The 26,374-nt window shown below is 48.2% G+C and overlaps 7 protein-coding genes across 7 annotated transcripts; 3 read left to right on the top strand and 4 right to left on the bottom strand.

Moving 5' to 3' along the window:
- Positions 1 to 144: 144 nt before the first annotated feature.
- On the top strand, positions 145 to 1,179 carry TREMEDRAFT_26022 (uncharacterized protein; the record flags this gene model as incomplete). The annotated part of the gene is made up of 5 exons (XM_007000638.1): positions 145 to 255; positions 357 to 534; positions 644 to 765; positions 849 to 1,005; positions 1,109 to 1,179. 5 exons carry the CDS (start codon positions 145 to 147, stop codon positions 1,177 to 1,179), a joined length of 639 nt encoding a protein of 212 aa, XP_007000700.1.
- Positions 1,180 to 1,385: 206 nt separating this feature from the next.
- On the bottom strand, positions 1,386 to 1,812 carry TREMEDRAFT_24904 (uncharacterized protein; the record flags this gene model as incomplete). The annotated part of the gene is made up of 3 exons (XM_007000495.1): positions 1,386 to 1,436; positions 1,487 to 1,597; positions 1,687 to 1,812. The coding sequence occupies 3 exons, from the start codon at positions 1,810 to 1,812 to the stop codon at positions 1,386 to 1,388; spliced, it is 288 nt and encodes a 95-aa protein (XP_007000557.1).
- A 1,145-nt stretch (positions 1,813 to 2,957) lies between these two features.
- On the top strand, positions 2,958 to 3,988 carry TREMEDRAFT_25387 (uncharacterized protein; the record flags this gene model as incomplete). The annotated part of the gene is made up of 6 exons (XM_007000561.1): positions 2,958 to 3,103; positions 3,151 to 3,235; positions 3,272 to 3,377; positions 3,425 to 3,500; positions 3,549 to 3,679; positions 3,756 to 3,988. Coding segments are annotated over 6 exons (777 nt in total), but the record flags the coding sequence as incomplete, so codon positions are not given.
- A 644-nt stretch (positions 3,989 to 4,632) lies between these two features.
- On the bottom strand, positions 4,633 to 5,667 carry TREMEDRAFT_59403 (uncharacterized protein; the record flags this gene model as incomplete). Its single annotated transcript, XM_007001583.1, has 5 exons — positions 4,633 to 5,055; positions 5,079 to 5,218; positions 5,253 to 5,283; positions 5,323 to 5,467; positions 5,525 to 5,667. The coding sequence occupies 5 exons, from the start codon at positions 5,665 to 5,667 to the stop codon at positions 4,633 to 4,635; spliced, it is 882 nt and encodes a 293-aa protein (XP_007001645.1).
- Positions 5,668 to 13,080: 7,413 nt separating this feature from the next.
- Positions 13,081 to 13,943, bottom strand: TREMEDRAFT_59401 (uncharacterized protein; the record flags this gene model as incomplete). Its single annotated transcript, XM_007001582.1, has 3 exons — positions 13,081 to 13,102; positions 13,184 to 13,403; positions 13,559 to 13,943. The coding sequence occupies 3 exons, from the start codon at positions 13,941 to 13,943 to the stop codon at positions 13,081 to 13,083; spliced, it is 627 nt and encodes a 208-aa protein (XP_007001644.1).
- Positions 13,944 to 16,478: 2,535 nt separating this feature from the next.
- Positions 16,479 to 17,603, top strand: TREMEDRAFT_59400 (uncharacterized protein; the record flags this gene model as incomplete). The annotated part of the gene is made up of 3 exons (XM_007001581.1): positions 16,479 to 16,539; positions 16,590 to 17,536; positions 17,580 to 17,603. 3 exons carry the CDS (start codon positions 16,479 to 16,481, stop codon positions 17,601 to 17,603), a joined length of 1,032 nt encoding a protein of 343 aa, XP_007001643.1.
- A 6,811-nt stretch (positions 17,604 to 24,414) lies between these two features.
- On the bottom strand, positions 24,415 to 25,669 carry TREMEDRAFT_59398 (uncharacterized protein; the record flags this gene model as incomplete). The annotated part of the gene is made up of 4 exons (XM_007001580.1): positions 24,415 to 24,470; positions 24,521 to 24,847; positions 24,889 to 25,100; positions 25,644 to 25,669. 4 exons carry the CDS (start codon positions 25,667 to 25,669, stop codon positions 24,415 to 24,417), a joined length of 621 nt encoding a protein of 206 aa, XP_007001642.1.
- Between the last annotated feature and the right edge of the window lie 705 nt (positions 25,670 to 26,374).

The following is a 26,374-nucleotide window of genomic DNA, read 5'->3' as shown; positions in this document are numbered from 1 at the left end:
TGCTACTTAAGTACCAGGCTTCTATCATACAAAGAGCGTGAACCTATAGCCTTTTCGAAAGGCAGACCCATGTCAGCAGCCTTCAACAAAAGGCGAAATACGTATTCCGGGTATTCAACCAGGTTCTTCTGAAATCGTCTCGAGATGAAGTCTATCAATCGGTTTTTGTATGGTCCCAGCCCCGAGGAGAAAGTGCGTGAATGGCAATCCAAGTTGAGAACGCAACAACGGCAGCTCGATAGAGAAATACAGAATGTACGTGTCGGACTGATCCTTCTACTATTCAATCTATCTTCCTGCTTCGTATTAACTGAATGCATCGTTCGTTTGTGTGCGGCCCTGAGCTGATTTGCCAGCTGGACAGACACGTCGGGAAGTCAAGACAAGAGCTCAAAGGATTGGCGAAGAAAAACGATGTCAAATCTGCCCGGATATTGGCCAAAGAGTTAGTTCGAGCCGGAAAACAACGGGATCGATTAGAGAGCTCCAAGGCTAGACTATCAAGTGTTCAGATGCAACTTCAACATCAATTATGTGAGTCATTTCTCTCGTCTGCCCTTCTGATTTACGGTCATCAACTCAGCTCTTGCTTCATGCCGCTCATTATATCATCTCTTTCAGAAGGACTGTAATTGACATTCAGCCATGGTGAAGGTGACTGGGGCGTTTCAGAAGAGTACGGAAATCATGAAGATGACGAATCAATTGGTCAAATTACCTCAACTTCATGCGACCATGCGTGAGATGTCAATGGAGATGATGAAAGTGAGCTCGATCCCATCCCTTTCTTCTCTCCCACTCAGATAGTGGATGAACGGCTCAGAGAGACCCACGTAGCTGATATCAAGTCTGGGATCATGGAAGAGATGATGGAAGAAACACTAGATAGCGTAGACGAGGAAGATTTGGAGGAAGAAGCAGATGCGGAGGTGGATAAAGTCTTGTTCGAATTGACTGATGGCAAATTGGGTCAAGCTGGGAAAGTGGGCACAGAGCTACCAGTGAGTATGCTGATTGACCTCGTATCACATCTCTCTCCTCAGATTGCATCTCATTCTCTTTCCGAAACGCAGCAGATGAGGGACGTATCTGACGTATCAGGCTCAAGCAGAGGACGACGAAAGCGAAGAGGAAATGCAAAGGATGCGGAGAGAGATGCAGGATTTATTATCCAGTTGAATGACGTCGGCGGTCCTGGTAGTGTAGATCTGAAATTTGACACGCAACATACCCAATGCACATTGTTTGTATCATACCACCAGCTTAGGCTTGACGTTGAGACGGATGAAAAGTAGCTAGCAGCGCGCAGCGTGGAGCAAAGAAAAGCAGAAGAAATATGTCATTCACCAGTCATCACAGTCGTAGATTCATGCGATTTCGTCATTTTAGTCCACATCAACACCCTGATCCCGTAACTCGTTCTTGGCTTGGGTTATCTATCATTCAGCATCTCTTCTAGATACAGATGAAATATATCAAGACGTACCTCCATGAGTAAACTTTCGTATGCTTCTGGACAGTCATGAAATCGAACTAATCCGAGACCGAGAGATGAGAGGGAATATGAACCGAATGTGACGAGAAGCCAAAATGGTAGCTATGTCGATGTCAGCGGAGGATAGCTTGTGACGATCATTCCGAGACGACTGAAAGTGCGTGATCAAGAAAACGAGGGATAGAGCTCACGACAGGTAAGATATCATCGACTTCCCCAACCGAAAGGAATGGGACCGGGAGGAAGTGGGAGAGGGCCAGTAGGTACGCTATGACTAGAGGTACGGTAAACGTCACAAACTGCTTGCCCTTTGACATGTTGGTATATGGTGAACTTAAGACGCAGTAGCGACCTTTTGAATAGGCAAGAGGACCAAAATTGCCCAAAGTGGTAACTCCCCCACTAGTCATCAACCTGAACCCATGGTCCCCCACCTTCCCTGGCCCATGGCCCGCGACTATCCGATGTTCATATCTCTTCTCTCTTGTCAATGAAACTCCCCTCCCATCCCCTGATCCCTCTGGCCTCTGAAGTAGTCCCGCAAACCCGCAGAAGCAAAGTATCCCGGACAATGTCCTTCTCTGCATACATCTGATGAACCTCACGTTTGACCCTTCATCCCTTCACCTCCTCGTCGCATTGACGAGGTCCGAGCTTATCCCTTCCATCCGGCCACGGCCGCCAACCATCATTCGTTGTCATTGCGAATCCCGCTCCTATCTCCCCTCCTCCTTCTAGCCTACAAGCTACCTAACTACATACAGGGTTTAGGAAATGATGCGAACAGGTCCCATCAATGGAATGTTCCCGAGAGCAACCGTGAACCGTCACCTGCTGATCACACTAAAAACTCACTCTCAGTTGGTCATCCCCCCCGTCCTTCTTCTTTTCTCTGTATACATATACTACTTCAGCGCTCTCTTCTTTAACACCCACTGTGTATAGACATCCACTATTTCTACATTATGAACACTGGTCTCCGAGCACTTTCGACTATGACATTCCGGACCACTTTTGCTCGTCGATCATGTTTACCAGTCAGACTCGCTCAACGTCAAGTGGCAACTCAACCGTTGTTCGAAACTCAGAAAGTCAAATATTGGAAACAACTCAAGGAAGAACAAGGTGGAGGTCAGCGTCTTCTTGCCAAGATTGTCCCATTCTGATCACGGTAGATTACAAAAATCGAACCGTTTCGACCAGCCAGCTTTTGACTGCTTTACGCGACTTGCAGTCGTATCGCTCCCTTACTCCCAACAAGTCTAGTGAGTCTCTCAACCCTCGGACGTATATTGAACAAACTGATAGAAAGCATTCCCGGACTATAGGGCTGGCTTAAGGGCGGTGTTCCTGCTAGCTGGCTCTGACCCCGCTGCTCGTCCTACTCTCACCGTTGGAGACCTTGAAAACGTACTGTCCACGGAGGTCAGTACGGCGATATTACCCAAGAGAATAGTCTAATGAACAGAATGGAGTCTCGTGGCGTGTCATTCACGATATCCTCAAATATGGCTTGGTGCCTCAGCTCGAAGAACTCACCGAGGAGATGCGTGCCACCGTCGCTTTCAATCGCGTCCACGCAATCGGGAACATATACGCCAAAACTTTGTGTGTTTGATACTCCCTCACGCTTCGAGATGAACGCTGATGATCAGTGCGAAGAATGGTGCTAGAACATTCGAAGATCTCATAAACTCCACTGGCGACGAGTATGGCAAGAAAGTGTCAAAAGCTCAGAAAGTGGGTTAATCTTTGCCTACGCGGGCTAATGTACAGCTGGCTCTGAAATATCATCACGAGATGGAGATTATGATTCCCCGTCAAGAGGTGGACAAATTCGACATGCTCATCAAAGATGCGCTGAACAAGGCCGATCCGACTAGTAAGCTGCGCGAAAAACTAAGTAACGATTGAACTCACATGGTACAGTTAAGTACGAAATCATGGGATCTTATCGTCGTGGCGAAGAAACGTCAAGTGATATAGATATGGTTGTATGGCATGAGTGAGCAATCTTCACCGCTTGACAAGACGGTCTTCAATGACCATACAGCTCGCTCAAACGTCGCGATCCGGATGCCAAAGTCAGAAAAGGAAACCCTGCTCCTGACAGTATCATGGGACGTGTACTCAATGCTATGTTCAGTGCTGGTCTCTTCAGCTCGGACAAAATGTTTGCAACCGGTGAGTCTATCCTTTCACCTATCTCACCCTCCTGTATGTGTATCCGATCGGAATGAACAACTGTACTGACCAACAGGCGAGAAAAAGGTATGGGGATTGAGCCGTCTTCCCGGAGATCCGAAAGCTCTGCACCGTCAAGTAGACGTTCGACTCTGTCCAACAGAAAGCTTGCCATACATGCTACTGGGCAATACCGGGGACAACGATCTCATGAGGTTCCTCAGATACAAAGCCGAAGAGAAAGATCTCTTACTCAACGAGTACGGAATGGGTCAGCGGGTTTCCATCTCAGTTGGTTTTCTGCCGTGATGATGGTCTCAATGCTGATCAATAGAACCAAGGTTTGCTCGTCCAGAAGTGGAGGGAAAGTCATAATGCTGATACGAAGTGCACTTCAAGCCCGGAACGGAAATCATCGTCCAAACCGAGAAGGAGATTTTCGACAAGGTGAGCGATGTTTGGCTTCTGTGACCGTGAGCTGACTTTGTCAGCTGGAATTGCCGTATCTTGAGGTGAGTTGGAGTTTCTACCACTGTGTTGATCAAGGGCTAATGATTAGCCACATCAACGTTCGTACAAGGTGTGGAAGAACATTCTTCCTAGATACTAGCGCTGTTGGTCTTAGCACGAGACCACGAACGTCTCAAATGTTTCTTTGCAGCAGGAAAAATGGAAAGCAATGAAAACTCTTATCTTCACCATCTGCCTGTGGTCCGCTCAGGACTGACCGATTACGCAGTACTCTAAAGTGTCCAAGCTACTATGGACATGGATATCACTACGGACGATGAGCCGTCAACAGGAAACTACATGCGTCAGATTTTGAGGCGTAATGATGTTTGATAGTCCTTCTGGACTAAAGCAGCTCTCATGAGATTCATCTCGCTCATCGTTACTGATTCCTAAGTATCCCCCTTCTATCCCGACAGGTCTTCTAGCCTGTTCTCCAAGGATCATACCAGCGTAGCGGTAGAGCTCATTGGGCTGGAGACGTATGGGATTCCACTCAAACGCTCAGTGCTGTCCGCCAGAGAAATGTGAGAATCCTTGACATGTCCTTGATCAACCAGGTCGTCATTGACCAGTGTAGTGGCTGTATCTTGCCTGTATCTTGCGTTGACGCCAGACTCAGATGAAGTGCCCTGTGTTGTGGTTTTGTCCCCGTTCTTCTTCTTCTTCTTCTTCTTCTTGTTTTTCTTCCCGATTTCGGTCCCGCTTCCACCCTCGGGGTTTTCCGGGGCTTCTGTAGGAGGTGTATCGTCATCAGCTCCTAGCTCAAGGGCATCTGTTGGGTCTTCTAGCAGTGACAAAAGATTGTCCAGCAGCTTGCTCAGCTCAGCTATCCCCGTGGGCTTGTCTGATGTACTCTTGAAGGGCTCTTCATTTGAGCCTGGCTTACCACTTGTGTCTTTTCAGCCATGCCCCACAATTGCACTTCCATAAGTATTAGCCGCAGTTTCGTGGTCGCGGCACTGCTGTTGGTGTTTTCGGAAACACTCCTCCAAGCCGGGTAAATCCAGTTGAGAAAGTTTGCTAGGCCTAGACTGGTCATCCATTGGGGTCTTCAGCTCACTTCCTATCCATTTCAGGACAGCGTTGAACATCTGTACAGTAGTGGCTAGAGATAGAAAGTCAGCACACACCCTCCTGGTCATCTGTTTCACCTTCTTAGTGTGACACAGGATAGTTATAGCCGGCCCAGAGTCACCAGCCTCAAAGCTTACATTCAATTCCCTTGTTGCGGTCTCTATGGTGCTCATGTAACATATAAGTTCCTTCTCGATTACACTGCACCGAGACTTGAATTGTGCTATCTGTTTTGTCAATGTTTGATGTGGTACTGACAAACTTGGATCAATGTCTTGAAAGCGTTTGACCCAGTCGCGTATTGTCATTGTAACATCATCCATCATCTTATGCCAAAGCTGCAACTCCTGGCAGGTCCGTTGACATTGAGTTCTGTCAGTTTTGGTGCCCAAGTCAGACATGATGAAGCAGGTGTTGTGATATTGTATACCAGTGAAGTGAAGTGCCAGTGGCAAGATGAAATGGTCTGGTCTATTGTGAGGAGAGTTTTATACCCAGACCCAGAGGCAGTGTAGAGCACCACAAGGGAAGGTGAGAAATTTTGGCTGGCGTCTCGCGTCTTGCGGACCACGGACCTTCGACCATCAATGGGTTTTTGACCACCCGCCGCAAGATTCGTGAAAAACTCTTCTTCCACGTCAGAAAAACTCGACCGAACTGGACCCACGATCATAAGTATGTAGACGCTTCTGTTAGCCGATAGAATCGGGCCAGGACGGCCGAACCGCCGTTAGATAATTACCCCTTCCGTCGAATATTTCTCCGTTCAACTTATCCTCTGAACTTTATTCGATCGTCTCTGGTTTTATGCGTGTGAGTGGAATGTGATAAGTATAGAGACATGTAGAATTGATGCACGCTCTTTTTCCCCTCTGTATTATCATCTAATATTAGCAAACAGATTAACAGTCGGAAGTCACATACCTTCTGTGTATAACAAAGGCAAGTTCCCATTTCTAACTCTCCTCATAATGACCTCCGTGTCGTCTAAGATCTCTCTTGAGAACCACCCAAAGTTATCCCACGATCCAGCATCGTATGCTCCGTGGAGGAAGTCGATCGAGGTGTATCTACAGATAGGTGACGTGTGGAATATCGTCACAGGTAATGATACCGAACCTGGTCGCATAGGGGTGAGATCGGCAGCTGAGAGGGCGGGATCAGTACCTCCTACCACGCCCGTCGAAGGGCAAGTGGTTGGTAGAAGGATTACTGGAGAAGAGTGGAAGGAATGGGAAAAGTGGCAAGCGAGGGAGAATAAAGCGCAGGGGATGATCAAGGGAACAGTGTCGGATGCTGTGATGCTTGATATATCTGAGAAGATGTCAGCTAAAGAAATGTGGGACTACTGCATAGCCCTGCATGTAACAGCGACGATCGAGAATCAAAGGAATGTCCGTCAAGCGTTGTTTAGCTATGACTTAAGGGACGATGCGACGGCCGAAGAAATGGCTAAGCATGTGGAGGATTTCTCGAAGACGATGTCCGAAGCGAAATTGGTGGGGTTGAAGTTTGACTCACAGGAACGAGCTGGGTTATTCCTCAATACCATTCTAGCACCATCCTACAGGATCATTCAGATCGAAGTAACATCCCTCATAGCAGAGGAAAGAACTTGGGAAAAGGTCTTATCGATCTTCAATAAAGAAACGGCGAGACGTAAAGCGCGCCCTGTTGGTAGAACCAATAGGAAGGGATTCGCGATGTTCGTCGAAGGAAATAAAGGAATGAGGGTGAACCGAGATAATATCTCTGATGGTCAGCCCAGGAAAGAAACTAGAAAGTGTTATAACTGTGACACTGTAGGACATCTAGCGAAGTACTGTCGTAAACCTAAAAGAGAGGATACGAACAGGAAAGAAAACGCAGATGTAAAGGATGGAGGTAAAAAGAAATGGAGGAATAATAAGAATAATAAGAAAGGACATACGGTCTCGAAGGATGAGAACCAGTCCAAGGATAACTCCAAAACCTCCTTGATGTATTCGTCATTGGATGGTGAACACGAGGCGTGGGCCGGGATGGCCATGTCGACAGAATCGTGGTTCGATGATGACGAAGGGTACACGAGTAACATCGTATGGCCCGAAGAAATTGAAAACCCGTGGGTTGAGGATAATGAGTGGGTGGGATTAGCTACAGAGTCTAATGACGTGAGCCACACTCGTGTAATCCCTACCTGGGTAGTGGACAGTGGTGCTACTCACCACATAACTCCTCACAGGTCGATAATGACGAATATTAAAAGACTAGTGGAGCCGAGAGTGTTCGGACTAGCATCTGGCAAGTCAATGACGGCTTGGGAAACAGGTGACATTAACCTCGAACTAGATTCAGGACAGAAAATGGTACTGAAAGATGTACATCACGTCCCCACAGCGAAGATAAGTCTTCTATCCCTCTCGAAGTTACTCTCATGGGGATGGAAGGCGAATCTAAGCAGCAGTGGTGGATGGATAGGTAAAGGTAAAGAGAAACTAGGTTTGAGGAAACATGACTCACTATGGTCGGTACGATTTGGCAGAGCGATGTCTGCCGCGATGATCGTGATATCGACACCGAAGGCGACTTCACCACTTGAATCTGAGCATCAGCGACTCGGACATATAGGTGTAGATAAACTAAAGAGTCTAGGTAGACAGGGACTATTGAAGAAGGACTGGGACACTTACAAGAATGATCCCTTTACAACCGATAAATGTCCCGCCTGTATGCAGGCCAAGATAACACGTCTACCGAAGAATAAAGAAGCACCAATGTTAAAAGGAGATGGTGAAGGAGTAGGAATGGATGTCGATATTGCTGGCCCGTTCGGTCCGGCGATAAAAGGTGAACGATATTTCTTCGTTGGTGTAGAAAGGGCGAGTCGAATTGTGTTCGCCGTACCGATAACGACGAAGAACGAATCGTCAGATATCGTTCGACAGTGTATCTCGAAATTAGAGAAACAGCTTGGTGAAAGGGTGAGGGTGATTAGGTCTGATGGGGGAGGTGAATTCGATAGCCTCGATATGAGGGAATTCTACCTATCAGCAGGGATCAACCACTACATCACACCAAGATACACACCAGAATTAAATGGAGTGGCGGAAAGAATGATACGTACCTTGAAGGGGATGGTATCAACGATGTTATTCGACTCAGGACTACCGAACGAATATTGGTCCTATGCTGTCAGATACGCCGCCATTATAATTATGAAAACCTCGATTGGTGTCAGTGGTAAATCAGGCTGGACATCACTCACAGGAAGAGACACGAACTTAGATAGCGTGTGGAGATTTGGTGAACGATGTTTCGTTCAGATACCAAGGGAGATAAGGCTGAAGTCGAACTTCACGATACCTAGGGGTTCATCAGCCATTATACTAGGTCAAGATGAGGGTGTGAGCGGTTGGATCGTTAGAATGGACGGATCGGGACGAATCGAACACTCACGAGACGTTCGTCGCTCGACAGGACGAATGGTGGCTACTAGAGAGTCGCCAGATGTCATCCAAACCCCTCTTGACGCCATCGAAGTGGACCTAGACCCCGTCGTCAACGAAGAAAGTTTCCCTGACGACCGCTCAGAAAGTGGCGAACAGGAAAATATCGATAATGAACAAGGAAATGATGTCGATAGAGACAACTCACCTAATACAGGCCCACAACCTACTGAAAGACGACGAGGACAGGGCATTTGGGGAGGAAATTGGATCTATGAGAACGATATCGTCGAAAATGAGAGAAATGATGAGGAAGGAAGAAATGATGGGGATGAGGGGATCCTGACGACACGTCACGGACGAATTATTCGACCCCCCCACCGTTTTGCAGGCCTAACAGACTCGTTCCTAGACTTTGGTCGCGAGCCTAATAAGTTAGCCTCACTCGCCTCTATCGCAGGTATCGAAAGTGATACTTCTCTCATTGATCCTATCTCTCCTGAAGAAGCAGTAAACGGCCCAGATGGTGAGAAGTGGCTGGAATCCATGGAGAAAGAGATATCTAACATCGAATCTAAAGAAACATGGGTGGAAACGGTGTTACCACCGGGCCGTAAAGCCATTGGATGTAAATGGGTATTCAAAGTGAAGACAGATTCAGAAGGAAACTTACTAAAGTATAAATCCAGACTAGTAGCTCAAGGATTCTCACAGGTACCAGGTGTCGATTACGAAGAGACATTCGCACCTGTCGGTAGATCGGGGTCGTTACGAATACTCTTGACTATAGCGGCCACCGAAGATCTCGAAATTCGTCAGGCCGATGTCGAAGGGGCGTATTTAAACGGTAAACTCGATGTAGAAATTTACATGAAGTATCCCAAGGGGATAAAACCGAAGCCTGGATGTAATACCTTGAAGTTAGTTAAGTCTCTTTACGGTTTAAAGCAATCTGGCAGGACATGGTGGATAGAACTCGGCGAAGGATTGTCTCACCTAGGGTTTTCAAGAATCGAATCAGATTGGGGTCTTTACTACAGACAAGAAGGGAAAATCGAAGGAAAGGGAGCAGCAATACTGCTAGCCTATGTCGATGATCTGGTATTAGCCACGAAGTCGAAGGAAGAAGCGAAGGAAATTTTCGATGGGCTAGGTAAAAGGTGGATAATAACCGACCTGGGGGAGATAAGTACTATCTTAGGTATGAAGGTAACAAGGAACAGAGAAGAAAAGACAATATGGTTAAACCAACCAGCATATATCGATAAGATAGTTCAGAAGTTTCCAGAAAACGACTTACATCGAGACCGAAAAACGCCATTACCCCTTACTGCGAAAAATCCATCGATGTCGGAGGCGGAGAGTGAAATTCGACCATTTCAAGAATTAATAGGATGTCTACAGTGGTTAGCCACATGTACTCGACCCGACATATCATATGCCGCCTCATACCTTGCTAGGTACCTCACTAAACCGACGAAGAAAGTATGGGAAGAAGGGATAATGGTAATTACCTACCTTCGGTCCACTCGTTTACATGGTATTCGTCTCGGTGGCGAGGCTAGCGATCTAGCAGGATGGGTTGATGCCGATTGGGCAGGTTGTAAAGACACACGACGATCAACTACAGGTTGGATATTCATGATGAACAACTCACCGATAACCTGGAGTTCAAAAAGACAAGCTACAGTATCGTTGTCGACAGTCGAAGCAGAATACATCGCGATGGCTGAAGCAGCGAAGGAAGCTCAGTGGTTGAGAGGATTATTGAGGGAGATAGGCTACGATCAGCTAAATCCTACTACATTAAACTGCGATAACCAAGGATCGATATCACTAGCGAGGAAACCTGGTACTCACCAGAGGACAAAGCATATTGATATTCGACATCATGCTCTTCGAGATCTAGTCAGTAACAAAGTTATTGAACTAGAATACGTTAGCACTGTCTCACAGAGAGCAGATGTACTCACGAAGGCTTTAGGTGGACCAGTACATTCGGTGAATATGTCAGCGATACGGGTAGAACCACCGAAGAAGAAAAACATTGGTTCAGTATACGTGACATTAGATGATGATGAAATCATCGATTACGATTATTCAGATTTCGAGGACCTAGGAGATCTATCACGTGGTACAGAGAACGAAGTGGTACCAGAGAGAGAAGTGTGGGTGGAAGGAACTTCAGAGAAACCCACCGAAGTACCACCGAAGGAAAAGTTCTCGAGAAACCCACCGAAGGTACCACCGAAGGAAAAGTTCTCGTGAGCCAAAATGTAAAATTTTCAGGTGTACCTAAGAATGTGAGTAATTCTAAGATAGGTCAGAAGCCACCGGTAGAACCTAGAGTCATTAGAGAGTTAAGAGAGAGAAATAAGGAAAAGAAGGAAAAGATAAGAGAGAGAAAAGATGGGAGGATACATGACACTAATTGTCATCGATCTGGTATCCCAACAAATTCTCCACATGCTGACAGGCCCTTTCGAGATCGTAAAGAATGTCGAAGAAAGGTGCAGATGCACCTTGACCAGCGTTCGAGAGAGAGACAAGCAACCTTCGGAGGAAACGGATCTGTCGACAGGTCGCCTCCAAGGTACGGACCGAGATATCCGACAGTTCAGCTGGTCAGAGATAATTTTCATGATAAAGTGACTAATGAGCGTACCATGAGCCTCACCAGGCCTCATGAGAGGAACCAAGGGATCGATACCACCGGGAAGTGGCGAAGACATAATGAAATTGTTAATGAAAATAAAAGTTTCTCGGTGGGTAGCGGTTCTACGAAATATCGTCAGCCAGGACCACGAAGGAAATTCATCGATTCTCGGGAGTCTACTAGCAAACCTGAAGTTTTAAGAAGTAGACAGGATAGAGGGAAGCTCAGACAGTCAGAAACGAGTGATAAAAGTGGAGAAAGACGAAAGGTGGACATACCGATAATTGGAGATAAAAGTGATGAAGTAAAAGGAATGATAGAGAAGAGTCAGTCGTCAGTAGTGAGTGGTAACCACGTGTCAGAGCGGAGCCCCGCAGGGGGCCCCACCGAAATTCATTTCACGATTTCACCTACCACTACTACCACACACATAACACTCAATATCTCGTCGTTATTACCTTCTACATCATCACAAACCTCGCCGTCGCCATCAATAAATCGTCCGGGACTACTGCAGAGTCGTGCATTGTCCCGTGGGGGAGTGTTAGCCGATAGAATCGGGCCAGGACGGCCGAACCGCCGTTAGATAATTACCCCTTCCGTCGAATATTTCTCCGTTCAACTTATCCTCTGAACTTTATTCGATCGTCTCTGGTTTTATGCGTGTGAGTGGAATGTGATAAGTATAGAGACATGTAGAATTGATGCACGCTCTTTTTCCCCTCTGTATTATCATCTAATATTAGCAAACAGCTTCGAATGTGACTAGTCAGCGACTATCCTCCCTAAGTCAGGCGCACGGAACAAGTGATAGTCTGTCATACATCAATGTAAAGTATGTACATGTTGTATCTATCTTCCTCTTCGAGTGACTCGTGCTATTTTTGCCTATCAAGTGTGAGGCAAGCAACATACGCTTGCTCTAGCACTGCATCTCACAGTCTTTGGGATTGCCTTATCATACTCACCACCTTTCTACATGGAATCTTGAGGCTCTGTTTCCAACCTGACTATAGTCAGCTCCTTATACTTCTAGTGCTTCTTCTTCTTCTTTTTCTTCTTCCCTTCTGCTGTGGGAACAGAGGGATCAGTGCCAGGCGAATTTACTTGCACTGTTTCATCTCCTCTGGCCTCTTGAATATGTGCAAAAGACGTCCCATCGTCCTGACATGTCTGTATGTCACGAACCACATCGTAACATCCCTGACAACCACCATCACCGACCCTCCTTTCACCATCACCAACTACCACCCGAACCACTGAGACCGACTACGGCGAAGTTACAAGAACCAAGAGGGTATTTGTCACAATAACCCCGCCTAGCGGAGAACTACGGCGAAGTTAGGGGAAGGGGACCGAGGGAGAGCAGAACAGGCGAAGTTAGGCGAGGTGAGCGGAGTAGGACATCGGGGATATGGCGAGGTACGGCGAAGTTGAACGAAGAGGACTGAGCGTGAGGCAGTGCGAGAGTTGAGGGACGTTCTATGAAAAGAGAGGAGCAGTATAGATAGTTTACAGATCGCTGAACTTCTTCAGCGATCCTTGATTGTTGTCAGTAGCGAGAGATATATTCAGTAGCTACAACCATCGAGTTAGGGAGAGCTACCACCAAGCAGTTCGACGCACCACGGCGAAGTTAGCCGCAGTTCATCAACAATCATCTTATCCTTTCACCACTCGACACATTACTACGGCAAAGTTAGCTGTAGTTCTCCGACGAGTACCCTGTCCTAGTGAGACATCAACGCCCCACTACGGCGTAGTTAGCCGAGGTTTGTCGACCATCGGTCAGTAGAGAAGAAGAAACGACGATTGTGACACTGTACCACTGACAGTAGGATACCTTTGACCTTGGGGTCGCCCGAATGCCCTGCCAAGGTGATCAATAATTGAACAGAGGTCCCCTCTCTTACCTCTTGGCTGGAATCTGATGGTTTCCACAAACCCATGTCCAGGCCTTTTTGAGCAATTTGGAGCAAAGATTCAAGAAATGGACCCATATTTGACGTCTTTGCTGCAAGTTTTTGAAACTTGTCAGAAATCTCTTGCACAACTAGTGGTAATCGAACAATATAGTAATGCATGAAGATGGAGACTAGATGATGAGAAAAGTTTTGACACGCGAGCTTATTTGATCCCTTCAACACTCCCACCAAGCGAGCAGTGTTACCGTGCGTACCTCTTATCCCATGAACTGATCTTCCTCACTTTCAGGTTCCTGTTCTGACAATTCTCCTTGTTCTGATCCCCCTTGTTCCGACAATTCCTCCTGTTCTGACAATTCCTCCTGTTCTGACGATTCCTCCTGTTCTGACGATTCCTCCTGTTCTGACGATACCTCCTGTTCTGACAATTCCTCCTGTTCTGACAATTCCTCCTGTTCTGACGATACCTCCTGTTCCGACGATTCCTCCTGTTCCAACTTCCCTTGTTCCAACATTCCCCTTTCTTCTGACGATTTCTCTAGGGTATCTATTTTGAATGCATCGCTCGAGTTACCAATCTTTCCATTACCGATCAACTTCAGTTGTTTGACTTGGGCTTCAAGATCGGCAATCACTTGGTCAAGATGGAGTATGGTTCGGAAGTTCATAGCGGGAGCTGTATTGAAGGAAAGTGTCACAATCGTCGTTTCTTCTCCTCTACTGACCGACGGTCGACAAACCTTGGCTAACTACGTCGTAGTGGGGCGTCGATGTCTCACTAGGACAGGGTACTTGTCGGGGGAACTACGGCTAACTTCGCCGTAGTAATACATCGAGTGGTAAACTGATAAGATGATCGTCGATGAACTGCGGCTAACTTCGCCGTAGTACGTTGAACTGCTCGGTGGTAGCTCTCCTTAACTCGAAGGTTGTAGCTACTGAATATATCTCTCGCTACTGACAACAATCAAGGATCGCTGAAGAAGTCAGCGATCTGTAAACTATCTATACTGCTCCTCTCTTTTCATAGAACCTCCCTCAACTCCTGTACCGCCTCGCCCTCAGTCCTCTTCGCTCAATTTTGCTGTACCTTGCCTAACTTCCCCTGCTCTGCTCTCCCTCGGTTCCCCTCCTCTAACTTCGCTATAGTTCTCCGCTAGTCGGGGTTATTGTGACAAATATCCTCTAGGATCTTGTAACTTCGCCGTAGTCGGTCTCAGTGGTTTGGGTGGTGGTTGGTGATGGTGAAAGGAGGGTCCGTGATGGTGGTTGTCAGGGATGTTACGACGTGGTTTGTGACAGAAAGAGGGGATGAACGGTCAGCAAGTTGGATTGATGAATGATCAAGAGACATGTCGTCGGAAGTGTCAACTTCATGAGGAATGTGAAGGATCTGTCAATCATATTCATGAGGATGTTGCTTGGCATCGATGGAACAACTGTGTTTGTTGAGTGTACATTGATAGCACTTCTTTACGGTTTTGGCTTGCGGATCTGAGAGAGGGAGAATGAGACAGGATCAGCCGAGATTTACACAAGCAATGCAACTGGGTGTTGCAAGATGACCGTGATCTTGAATGCAGTTGGCGCGGTCGATCTGTGCTTGAGCAATTTGGGAGGGCATGGTAGGCGCAGTGATGGAAAGCGGTTGGAGTTGAGGACACTTATGAGGGAGAAATGTGTGAACAGTAGTGAATGTGGGTGATGACGGATGAAAAGATTCTGACGGAGACGGATGTCACGCAGCACCGCGTGACATCATCTTTCCCCATCAACGAGGTTCCTTTGGGCATCAGTTCGCCATCAACCATCCAGTTCTCATGAACTTCATCACCCACGAGGGTATTAGGAGGCTAACTTCGTCGAGGGCGAAGTTAGTCATGTAGGAAGTTAGGGAGATACAAAGTTAGGAAGATACGAAGTTAGTCATGTAGGAAGTTAGGGAGGCACGAACTTCGTTGGGGACGAAGTTCGTAAGGTACGAAGCTCGGGACTTTGGGTTGAACAAAGTTCTGCGTTGAAGAAGTTAGGGAAGGACGAATGTCACAGTCGTCGTTTCTTCTTCTCTACTGACCGACGGTCGACAAACCTCAGCTAACTACGTCGTGGTGGGGCGTCGTTGTCTCACTAAGACAGGGTACCCGTCGAGGAACTACGGCTAACTTCGCCGTAGTGATACGTCGAGTGGTGAAATGATAAGATGATCGTCGATGGACTGCGGCTAACTTCGCCGTAGTACGTTGAACTGCTCGGTGGTAGCTCTCCTTAACTCGAAGGTTGTAGCTACTGAATATATCTCTCGCTACTGACAACAATCAAGGATCGCTGAAGAAGTTCAGCGATCTGTAAACTATCTATACTACTCCTCTCTTCTCATAGAACGTCCCTCAACTCCTGCACTGCCTCACGCTCAGTCCTCTTCGTTCAACTTCGCCGTACCTCGCCATATCCCCGATATCCTACTCCGCTCACTTTGACTAACTTCGCCTACTTCCCCTGTTCTGCTCTCCCTCGGTTCCCTTCCCCTAACTTCGCCGTAGTTCTCCGCTAGGCGGGGTTATCGTGACAAATCCCCCCTTGGTTCTCGTAACTTCGCCGTAGTTGGTCTCAGTGGTTCGAGTGGAGGTTGGTGATGGTGAAAGGAGGGTCGGTGATGGTGGTTGTCAGGGATGTTACGACGTAGTTCGTGACAGTCGCCCCCTCCTTAGGCGCGAACGTCCTCGTGAGCTTTGTATGCATGTACTGAAGAAAAAGACACTCAGCAGGTTCACAATTTGTCATATAACAGTTGTTGGTAGATGATACCATGGTTCGTTGTTAATCGGACAGTAAACTTCATCGAAGTTCATCGTGGATGCTTGTTGTTACCCTGTGGTAGTTACGTTGTAGGTGAGACAGAGGATTTGGGATACAACAAACCTCGTCGAAGTTCGTCAGCGTATCCCTAACTTATATGAATGTGAGAAACGTAGCGTGGGAATTTTGATCGTCGCCATGGTGTTTGTTGTCGCTGAGACACCTTGTTATGCGAAGTTACCAGCGCCCTGACGACGAGTAGTCGCGTTAGTTATACTAAATACTCAGTACTTCGGCCCACTTCTTCTTCTTCCCCAGTACTATTCCTAAATCGTACTATCATCGTCTATCGATTTCCAGCCTTTACCTTACCAAACATATCAATTTGAAAATTTTTTTTTAACAATATGACTTCTCGATCAGAACTCGACGCCTACCGAGTCTTCGTAGAGCGCTTCACCTCTGCCCGTAAGTCCACTCGTGCTAGTCATAAGTTAGATCTCCGCTGATTATCTCAGTCTCTCAGCAGGGGAATTCCCCTCGCCAAGTATCGTCTATGGGTCTTGGGGCCCTTACTATCACCGATGGCTCGCCCTTCGTCGCGGCCCCTCCTGACGCCGGAGCTTCCGCTGCGGCTCCTTCTTCCGCTGAGTCCCCCGTCGTGGCTTCGACCCCTCTCTCCTCCGGCCAACAGGAGGACAGACCCGCTCCTGTTGGCCCTTCACAAGCTTTGGGTCAGTCTGCTACTGTGGTGGAGATTGATGATGACGAGGAGATGGTTGTTGTCGATAGTGATGAAGATATGGATGATGTTGTTGATGGCGAGGAAACAGGTGGTGCAGGTGATGACGAGGAGATGGGCGATGTTGATGATGTGGCCGGACCGTCACGTCTTCCTGCTACTCCTTCGGCCGGTCCGTCCCGTTGCACTCCTCGTCGTGCTTCTTCAGCCGCTCTTCGGCCTTCTACTCCTGTGGCTGGCCCATCTCGTCTCCCGGCTACTCCTTCTGCCGGTCCGTCTCGTCCCGCCAGGAGCCGTCCTACTCCTGTCTCAACTCAAGAGGATTCCCCTCTAAGTCTCCCTCCTGCCCTTGGGACCCAAAGCCGTCAACCATCTGTCCCTCCTGCTTCTGGGCTCTCAACTCCTGCCCCTCCTGTGAAAACTCCTCCGAAATCTTCGAAAGGGAAAGGCAAGAATAAGAAGGCTGTCCAGTTCGAACCTGCAGTGGTAGAAAATGAAAATACTCAGCTACCAGAGGAAGTCCCTCCTCCCCTCGACCACCCCTACATTTCCGACGACCCTCGAATCCCAGAGGAGGAGAAACAACTGGCTACCTTCCGTTCTCTCATCATTGGTTTGACCACGCAATTACATGCCAATAGACGAGATACGGCGAAACTTCTCGAATATTGCATGAAGCTGGTCTCTGGTATGAACACTCTCTCCCGGACAATGGCAACTCTTGTAAACTCCTCCGATATAGGCCCATTAGCACGGACTGAGTTAGCTAGAGTCTCCCGAGAGCTCATGACGGACATGAACGATTTCTACCGCAATCTTTTCGATTCTCCCTTCCTCCTGAATCCCATTGAGTACGCCCTTCCCCCCACACTCGACTGGTTAAAGCCACCCAACCCGGCTCGACTCAGTTCTCAGGATGCTGCCTTTCTCGATATCCTGGCTCTTCCCCCGGACTGTCTTAGAACACTTCGACAGTTATGGAAGCTGCCTAGTCTGAACATCGCTCGTGACTCTGCTCTCCATTCCTCCCACATCCTGGCCTTCAATACAGCGTGGAGAGAGACTCGGTCCCTTCGACGGGTGGTGCCACCGAAGGTTACCGTGAGTAGTTCTGGGAGTGGTCCTGCACCGGGGAACGAGGAACAGGGAGGAAGTTCGCAGCAGTGAGTTGTACTTAGCTAATGTTGTACCAGTTGTATGAATTACTTCCTCGTTCGTGATCTTACCACTCGTCCTTTCGTCGGCTTATCCGGGTGAAGTTCGTGGAACTTCGCCAATATGTCATTAGCTCCGTCCACATTTTCTACTGGTTCCCATGATACTGCGTCATCCGAGCCTTCGTAACCTAACCATTCCACTAGATATTCTAACTTCCCTGACCTCTTATTTACTCTTGAGTCCACAATATCCTTTACTTCCCACGATTCTCCTACGTTATCTACCTCTACTGGGCCAGGTGGTTCAGCTTGCTGACCAGGAAATACCGGAGGGTGATAGGGACGGAGTAAAGAAACATGGAATACATCATGGATACCTGCCATCGTTCCTGGTAATTCCAGTTTACAACCATGAGAACCTACTTGCCGTACTACCTTGTACGGCCCACTTTGCTTAACGTCCAACTTCTTCATTGGTCTCTTAGTCTTGATATTCTCTAACGACAGTATAACTAGGTCACCTTCCACGAAGTTCGGCGTAGTTCGATGTTTCCTGTTGTATCCTTCGGCGTACTTCTCGTTAGCTCTCTCAATCCCCTCAATACATTCCTTATGTATTTCAGTTAGGTCCTTTACTGCTATTGTAGCAGCAGGTACCTCAACTTCACTAGCCTTAATCTCTTCAGCCCATCGAGGGTGGTACCCATAGTTCGCATAGAATGGGGTCTTGTTTATCGTGGAATGATGGGTATTGTTATAAGCAAAGCTAGCTCGAGCAAGCAGCTTTGACCAATCGTTCTGCTGGTAGGAAGTGAAGATTCGAAGGTACAATCCAAGGGACTGGTTCGTTCGTTCGGTCTGTCCATCAGTCTGTGGATGATACGCGGTAGAAAGATGTAGTCTTATCCCGAGACTATCGGTCAAGTTCTTCCAAAACTTCGAAGTAAACTTCGATCCTCTGTCCGATACTATACTCTCTGGTAACCCATGCTGGGCCACCACATAGTCCATTATCAGCTCAGATAGTCCAGCTGCGGTTAACTTCGTCGTGGTTGGGATAAAAATGGCCCATTTTGTCAGTCGATCCACGACCACTAAGATAGAGTTATATCCATGGGAATTTGGGAGCTCTTCGATGAAATCCATCGAGATACTTGACCAAGGTTTTGTCGCTACTTGTAGGGGTTTAAGTTCTCCATGAGGCTTCTGTCTGTTAGTCTTAGCTCTCTGACATACCGCACAACCAGCGACATAGTCTTCTACATCCTTCCTTACTCCAACCCAAACATAATCCCTCAGCATTAGTTCAAGGGTCTTCGCCGAACCTGGGTGACCAGCCAAAGCCGAGTCATGTCGCATCTTCATGATCTTTAGTCGAGCGTCGGCGTAGTTCGGCACATAAGTGCGATCGTCGAATACAAGGAAACCTCTCGGGGTCCACCCCCCACGAAGTATTAGAGGAGATCGCGAACTACGGCGTAGTTCGGTGATTGATCCTGGTTCCTGTACATCATCATGACACGTCGGATGAGAACACTCAGCGCAGATAACTCCTAATAACTCCTCTCTAACCTCCTCTATGTCTTCGTCCTCCTGAACTCCAAGTATCAGATCCATAGGGTCGACAAGATCATTTTCCTTCACCTCCCTTGTCCCTTGCAAGGCTCGAAGGAGGTGGCGCAACTCCGACGTGGTGGCGTCAACTTCGTCGAACTTCGGCAGACCCTGAATAAGGTTACTCTCTTGTATCATCGTACTTCCTTTTCCCGAGTGATAGTCAGCCCGTCTAGACAACCCGTCTGGAAGGCTTGCTTGAGTCCCTGGTCGATAAACCATTTTAAATCTGAAGTTAGCTAACTCTTCTACCCACCTACCTTGACGTGGGCTGAGTTGCTTCGGCTCCATCCAGTAAGTGAGATTTAAATGGTCGGTAAGGACCGTGGTTTCTACCTGCAGTAGTAAGTGTCTTCTTCTTCTGAAACCCTCAACTACGGCGAGGAACTCCTTTTCTCCTACCGTGTAATTTAGTTGGGCTGTATTGAACGCGCCTGACTCGATGGCGACTGGGTGCTCTTGACCAGCTGTATTAATCTGCGAAATTATGAAACCCCAGCCGAAGAACGAGGCATCTGTCTGTAATATGGTCTTCAATGTAGGGTCAAAGTGAGCTAACACCGGCGCAGTACACATCCTAGCCTTCAATTCCTTAAAGGCTGACTCCTGTTCTGCTCCCCACACAAACGGTACCTGCTTCCTTGTCAAATCATTGATAGGTCTAGTGTCACGAACTACATCGTAACATCCCTGACAACCACCATCACCGACCCTCCTTTCACCATCACCGACCTTCCTTTAACCACCACCAACCTCCATTCGAACCACTGAGACCAACTACGACGAAGTTACGAGAACCAAAGGGGGATTTGTCACGATAACCCCGCCTAGCGGAGAACTACGGCGAAGTTAGTGGAAGGCAGCCGAGGGAGAGCAGGACAGGGGAAGTTAGGCGAAGTTAGTCGAAGTGAGCGGAGTAGGATATCGGGGATATGGCGAGGTACGGCGAAGTTGAACGAAGGGGACTGAGCGTGAGGCAGTGCAGGAGTTGAGAGACGTTCTATGAGAGGAGAGGAGTAGTATAGATAGTTTACAGATCGCTGAACTTCTTCAGCGATCCTTGATTGTTGTCAGTAGCGAGAGATATATTCAGTAGCTACAACCTTCGAGTTAAGGAGAGCTACCACCGAGCAGTTCAACGTACTACGGCGAAGTTAGCCGCAGTTCATCGACGATCATCTTATCAGTTTACCACTCGACGTATCACTACGGCGAAGTTAGCCGTAGTTCCTCGACGAGTACCCTGTCTTAGTTAGACAACGACGCCCCACTACGACGTAGTTAGCCGAGGTTTGTCGACCGTCGGTCAGTAGAGAAGAAGAAACGACGATTGTGACATCTAGCAATCTTCGAGAAGTTGGGGACAAAACGCCTGTAATAGCTCACGACTCCAATGAAACCCCTCGACTCTCGTAGATTCTTTGGACGTGGGAAGGATGTGATGGCGTCAATGTACTCTGGATTAACCGAAACACCTCGAGAGGAGACCACAAAACCCAGGAATACCACCGAATCTCTTTCGAACTCGCACTTACTAGCTTTCACGTACAAGCTCGCCTTCCGCAGCACTTCAAAGACCTTTGTCGTAGTTCCTCGTAATTCCTCCAATGTATTCCCATAAATGAGGATATCATCAATGTAGACCACGACTCCATTCCCTAGCAGTTCTCTAAACACCTCGTTCAGGAAGTGCTGGAAGACAGCAGGGGCGTTTCGCAGCCCATCACGAACGACAAGAGATTCGAACATACCATACTGTGTCCTGAACGCCGTCAGGTGTTCATGTCCTTCTGTCACCCTTAACAATTGGTACGCTCCAATTAGATCTAGTTTGCTGAAGTACCTTGCTTTTCCAAGTTCTTCGGTAATCTGGCCTATTAATGGGAGAGGGTAGGCATCTGGTATGGTCGCTTCGTTCAGTTTTCGATAGTCGATGACCATTCGCCATTGTCCTTCGGCTTTCTTCGGTATCATAAACATCGGTGAGCCGTATGGCGAGTTACTTGCTCGTATTCGGCCAGCGGCGATTTCGCGATCTAGTATGTCTCTCAGCGCGCGTCTCTGATCTTCTCCTTGACCATAGAGGGAGGCGACCTTCAGGTTCCCCCCCTCCTTAAGCTCAAACTTCAAATCGTAGGACCTCAAAGGGGGAAGGGTCTCTCCTCCCTTCTTCGGATTAAACACGTCAATGTACTGGTGGTATTGCTCAGGAACTACCTGGAACAACTCGTCTTGTTCCTCCGGGCTCAGCTCTTCAAGCTCTTCTTCGCCGCGGAGGTCTGTCTCGTCGGTTCGGGTCCTGAGCCCTATGGCTGCCAGGACCGCAACATCTTTTGTCTGTGGAAAGGGAGAGGATAACTCTTCCCTTTTACTCGGCAAGGGTAGGGGAAAAGACACTGCGCTTTCCTCATTGTTCGTCAGGGGAATAGGGAAGGATATCATATTCACTCCCCCCTTCAGGATTACCCCTTCTTCTTTCATCCATTCCCATCCTATCACAACATCCGCGTCGCAAAGGGTGGTAACATCCAGCTTAATTGGGCGAACCTCACCTAACTTCTCGACACCCAGACTCACTTCGACAAACTCCGTAATGGGTCCAGCCACACTAACCGAGCCATCGAACATGTGAACTGGTACACTCACGGGGTATTTCCTCTTCTCCTTCCTAATCTTCCTGGCCGCCTTGGGACTTATATACGAACAGGTCGCTCCAGTGTCCCACAAGGCCGTTAGTTCAACTCCGTCGACATACACATTAGATTTGGGTTGGTTGTTACAGGTGGAAGGGATTAGGGTATGACAGTCGTTTATACATTTCGGAGTGGTGTTTACGGATTTATATACACATTTACCTGGTCTCATCAGCTCTTTCCTTTTACTGGGGGTAGGGATAGTGGCCGAGAGAATATGAGTGCGGACCCGCCGAGTCCCGCCTATCGCGACGGGTCCCCATCTTTTTCCTCCTCGTCCATCCCCCGCTCTCCAACACATGCTTCCTCCCTTCCGACTGCATTGATCTTCTTCCTGTCCCCAAGAGGGACGGCGTTTCCCCCCGTGCTAAATCTCCCTTCTCCTCTGTCACGGCCGTCGAGCAACTTCTTCCTAATAGACCGACGGTCGACGAACCTCGGCTAACTTCACGCTTCTGAGTCGATGTCTCACCCAACCAGGAGGGCGCAGACGTCGAAAGGAGTGTAACTACGGCGTACTTTGGCGTAGTTACTCTAACTAAGGCTTTGTTCTATTGATGGCGATGTATCCCGATGTATAGCTATCTCTATTTGTCTTTTACTACTGACAACAATCAAGGATCGCTGAAGAACTTCAGCGATCTTCTCAGCTAATATTATCTACTCCTCCTAGACGTTCATCCAACCCTCTCGCGCTTTGACGTACTTCAACGCACTTCGTCCAACTTCCCCGAGCCCTCGGCCATCCTCTTCCTCCTTCGACTAACTCCGCCTAACATCGCCGCACTTCTGCTCCCATTGTCCCTACTTAGCCTAACTCCGCCTAACATCGCCGCACTTCTGCTCCCATTGTCCCTACTTAGCCTAACTCCGCCTAACATCGCCGCACTTCTGCTCCCATTGTCCCTACTTAGCCTAACTCCGTCTAACTTCGCCGTACTTCTGCTCCCATTGTCCCTACTTAGCCTAACTCCGTCTAACTTCGCCGTACTTGGTGTCAGAAGTCCTGAGTTACGTGTAGAGTAAAGAGGTTAAGGCGTGATGGGGTTTTGATGGCCAAAGGAGGGTCATTGTTGGTGGAGTAATCGAGGTGTCACGACGTAGTTCGTGACATCCTCCAGCATTTTGTCCAAAAGATCGCAAGGGGATGATCCCAGCTTTTACCTTCGCCACTATTACAGGACAATCCCGGTTGTAATGCCCTCTCTCTCCACACCCAGTACACTTCCCTTCCTCTCGACGCTTTAAAACCTCATCAGCACTGGGTCTCGGCCAACGACGATTTAGTTCGTCTACATCCATTGGTATCGTCCTTCCCCCGTTCATGCCCTTGGGCTGCGCGCCCTCGACCTTCGCCGTAGATTGCCATGTCTCCTGGCTCCCCCGTTCCCCTCCCCGAATTACTTCCTCTCTCCTCTCCCCCTGCTCCTTCACCTCCTTCCTCTTCTTCTCATTCTCCTTCTCCACCTTTCGTTGATGCAAACGATTGTCCATGGGGACCACGAACTCAATTAATTCTCGGACGGTCTGGACAACTTTTCCATGGCGGGCAATTTCATCCAGTAAGTGACTTTTCAGTCCGTTCTTTGCCCGGTCCACGAGGTTTCCATCATCACCCCATCCTAGCACCGCTACATATCGTTGAAAGGCGGCGAAGTACGCCGAAGCTGACCCATTCTGTCGGAGCTCGTTTATTCCCCTTGCGGTGGTTCCTTCTTCGTCAGGGTCTCCGATATTGGTTTTGAGATATTGGATGAACTTCTTATAGTCTAGAAGGTGTTCGGGGGGGTCGTCCTTAGGTAAGTCCGGTTGGACGGCAAGAAGAGGAGTTTCACGTAGATGGGAGATCATGAAAAAGATTTTTGCTCGGTCGGTGGGGAACTTGCGGGTGTTGATTTCGAAATGGACTTCACATTCTGAGATGAATGCTGTGAGCTTTGACCTCTCGCCCCTCCACAGGTCTGGGAGGGGAAGCTTTATCCCTCCACTCATCTCAGCCACTCCTGGGGTCGCCGAAGCTTGCCTTCCAATGGCGAGCCGTACCCCCTCCGAGATCCCCTCGACTATTCCCCCAACCGTCTCCTGTTCCTTCTTCTTCTCCTGCTCCTCTCGACGCTTCCTCTCTGCTATCATATCCTTATTCATCTCCATCATCATGTTCATTATTGCCAGCATCATCTTCTGTGTTGTGGCCTCCTCCTCAGTTCCTCCTACTACTTCGCTCCCGGCCGAACTTAGCCTACCTCCTGTGTTCCCTTCCCTTGGTCGTGGGGTCTGTCCCGAATCTTCGGAACCTGTCCTCACCACTGGTGGTTCTGGTAGTCCGGTCTGCTGGGGAGGTGGTTCAAAAGGTAGGGGTGGATAGAAATCATCACCTTGAGTTGATCCTTCGGGGGCATCAATTGCACCAGGCAATGGTCCCAAGCTTTGTCTTAATTCCTCCAACATCCTCCTCTCCGTCTCCTCTACTGTTTCTCCCGGTCTACTCATACTTCTTGTAACTCTCCTCTCTGGCTGCATACAATCTCGAACTTCTCCGAGGTTTGCACGGGTCGTCGGTAAGAGCGATCCTTGATACTGTCACAATCGTCGTTTCTTCTTCTCTACTGACCGACGGTCGACAAACCTCGGCTAACTACGTCGTAGTGGGGCGTCGTTGTCTCACTAAGACAGGGTACTCGTCGAGGTACTGCGGCTAACTTCGCCGTAGTGATACGTCGAGTGGTAAACTGATAAGATGATCGTCGATGAACTGCGGCTAACTTTGCCGTGGTGCGTCGAACTGCTCGGTGGTAGCTCTCCCTAACTCGATGGTTGTAGCTACTGAATATATCTCTCGCTACTGACAACAATCAAGGATCGCTGAAGAAGTTCAGCGATCTGTAAACTATCTATACTACTCCTCTCTTCTCATAGAACGTCCCTCAACTCCTGCACTGCCTCACGCTCAGTCCTCTTCGTTCAACTTCGCCGTACCTCGCCATATCCCCGATATCCTACTCCGCTTACTTTGACTAACTTCGCCTAACTTCCCCTGTTCTGCTCTCCCTCAGTTCCCTTCCCCTAACTTCGCCGTAGTTCTCCGCTAGGCGGGGTTATCGTGACAAATCCCCCCTTGGTTCTCGTAACTTCGCCGTAGTTGGTCTCAGTGGTTCGAGTGGAGGTCGGTGATGGTGAAAGGAGGGTCGGTGATCAGGGATGTTACGACGTAGTTCGTGACAAGATCTGAGGCTTCAAGCGCAAGCAAACCTTGCGTGAATGAGCTCACATCATCAACTTGTAAAAGGCACTTGTTTGTTGTTGAAATTTCAATGAGAGTATCGGTAAGCGTTACAGCATCACAATTGTGCTATATCCCACTCTCACGTGGTCAGGCGAGTCGTCAACGGCATGCATTAGGAGTCAGGAAGGGTTTGATATGGGCAATACATCTTTTGTAGCCCAATTTGTGTTGCGTAATGTGCCGGATTGAGACGTCATGTTCTCTAAAAAGACCAAGCAACTGGTGAACTGTTGCTCTTTGATTTCAAATGAGAATGTGACAGATTTGTGCTAGGACTCAACCAGTGAATCTAGAGGGACGACCTGGGCGAGGGTGTCATTACCCTCGAATATCTGTAAATACCACGTGCATATCATTCACTCAAGTCCAGTCAACTTTACTCAAATCGTCTCAACTTCTTCCATCGTACAACATGTGGATCACCATTCAACCTTAATCACCCTCCCATCACTGAGTCAACCTGACTCGACATTGTATACATCAATCACGTTGTCACGGCTGTCGAACAACTACTTTCTAGCACCACCAACGGTTGACGAACCTCGGCTAACTTGACGCTTTTAACTCAATGTCTCACCCAACCAGGAGGGCGCAGACGTTGAAAGGAGTGTAACTACGGCGTACTTCGACGTAGTTACTCTAACTAGGGTTTTGATTTACTGATGGCGATGTATCTCAATTTAAGTGTAGCTATCTCTATCTATCTTTCACTACTGACAACAATCAAGGATTGCTGAAGAACTTTGGCGATCTTCTCAGCTAATATTATCTATCCTTCCTAGACGTTCACCCAACCCTCTCGCGCTTTGACGTA

The sequence above is a fragment of the Tremella mesenterica genome (assembly GCF_000271645.1).
Source record: "Tremella mesenterica DSM 1558 unplaced genomic scaffold TREMEscaffold_1, whole genome shotgun sequence".
NCBI classification, from domain to species: Eukaryota; Fungi; Basidiomycota; class Tremellomycetes; order Tremellales; family Tremellaceae; genus Tremella; species Tremella mesenterica.
This window is presented reverse-complemented; position numbering and strand designations above follow the sequence as displayed.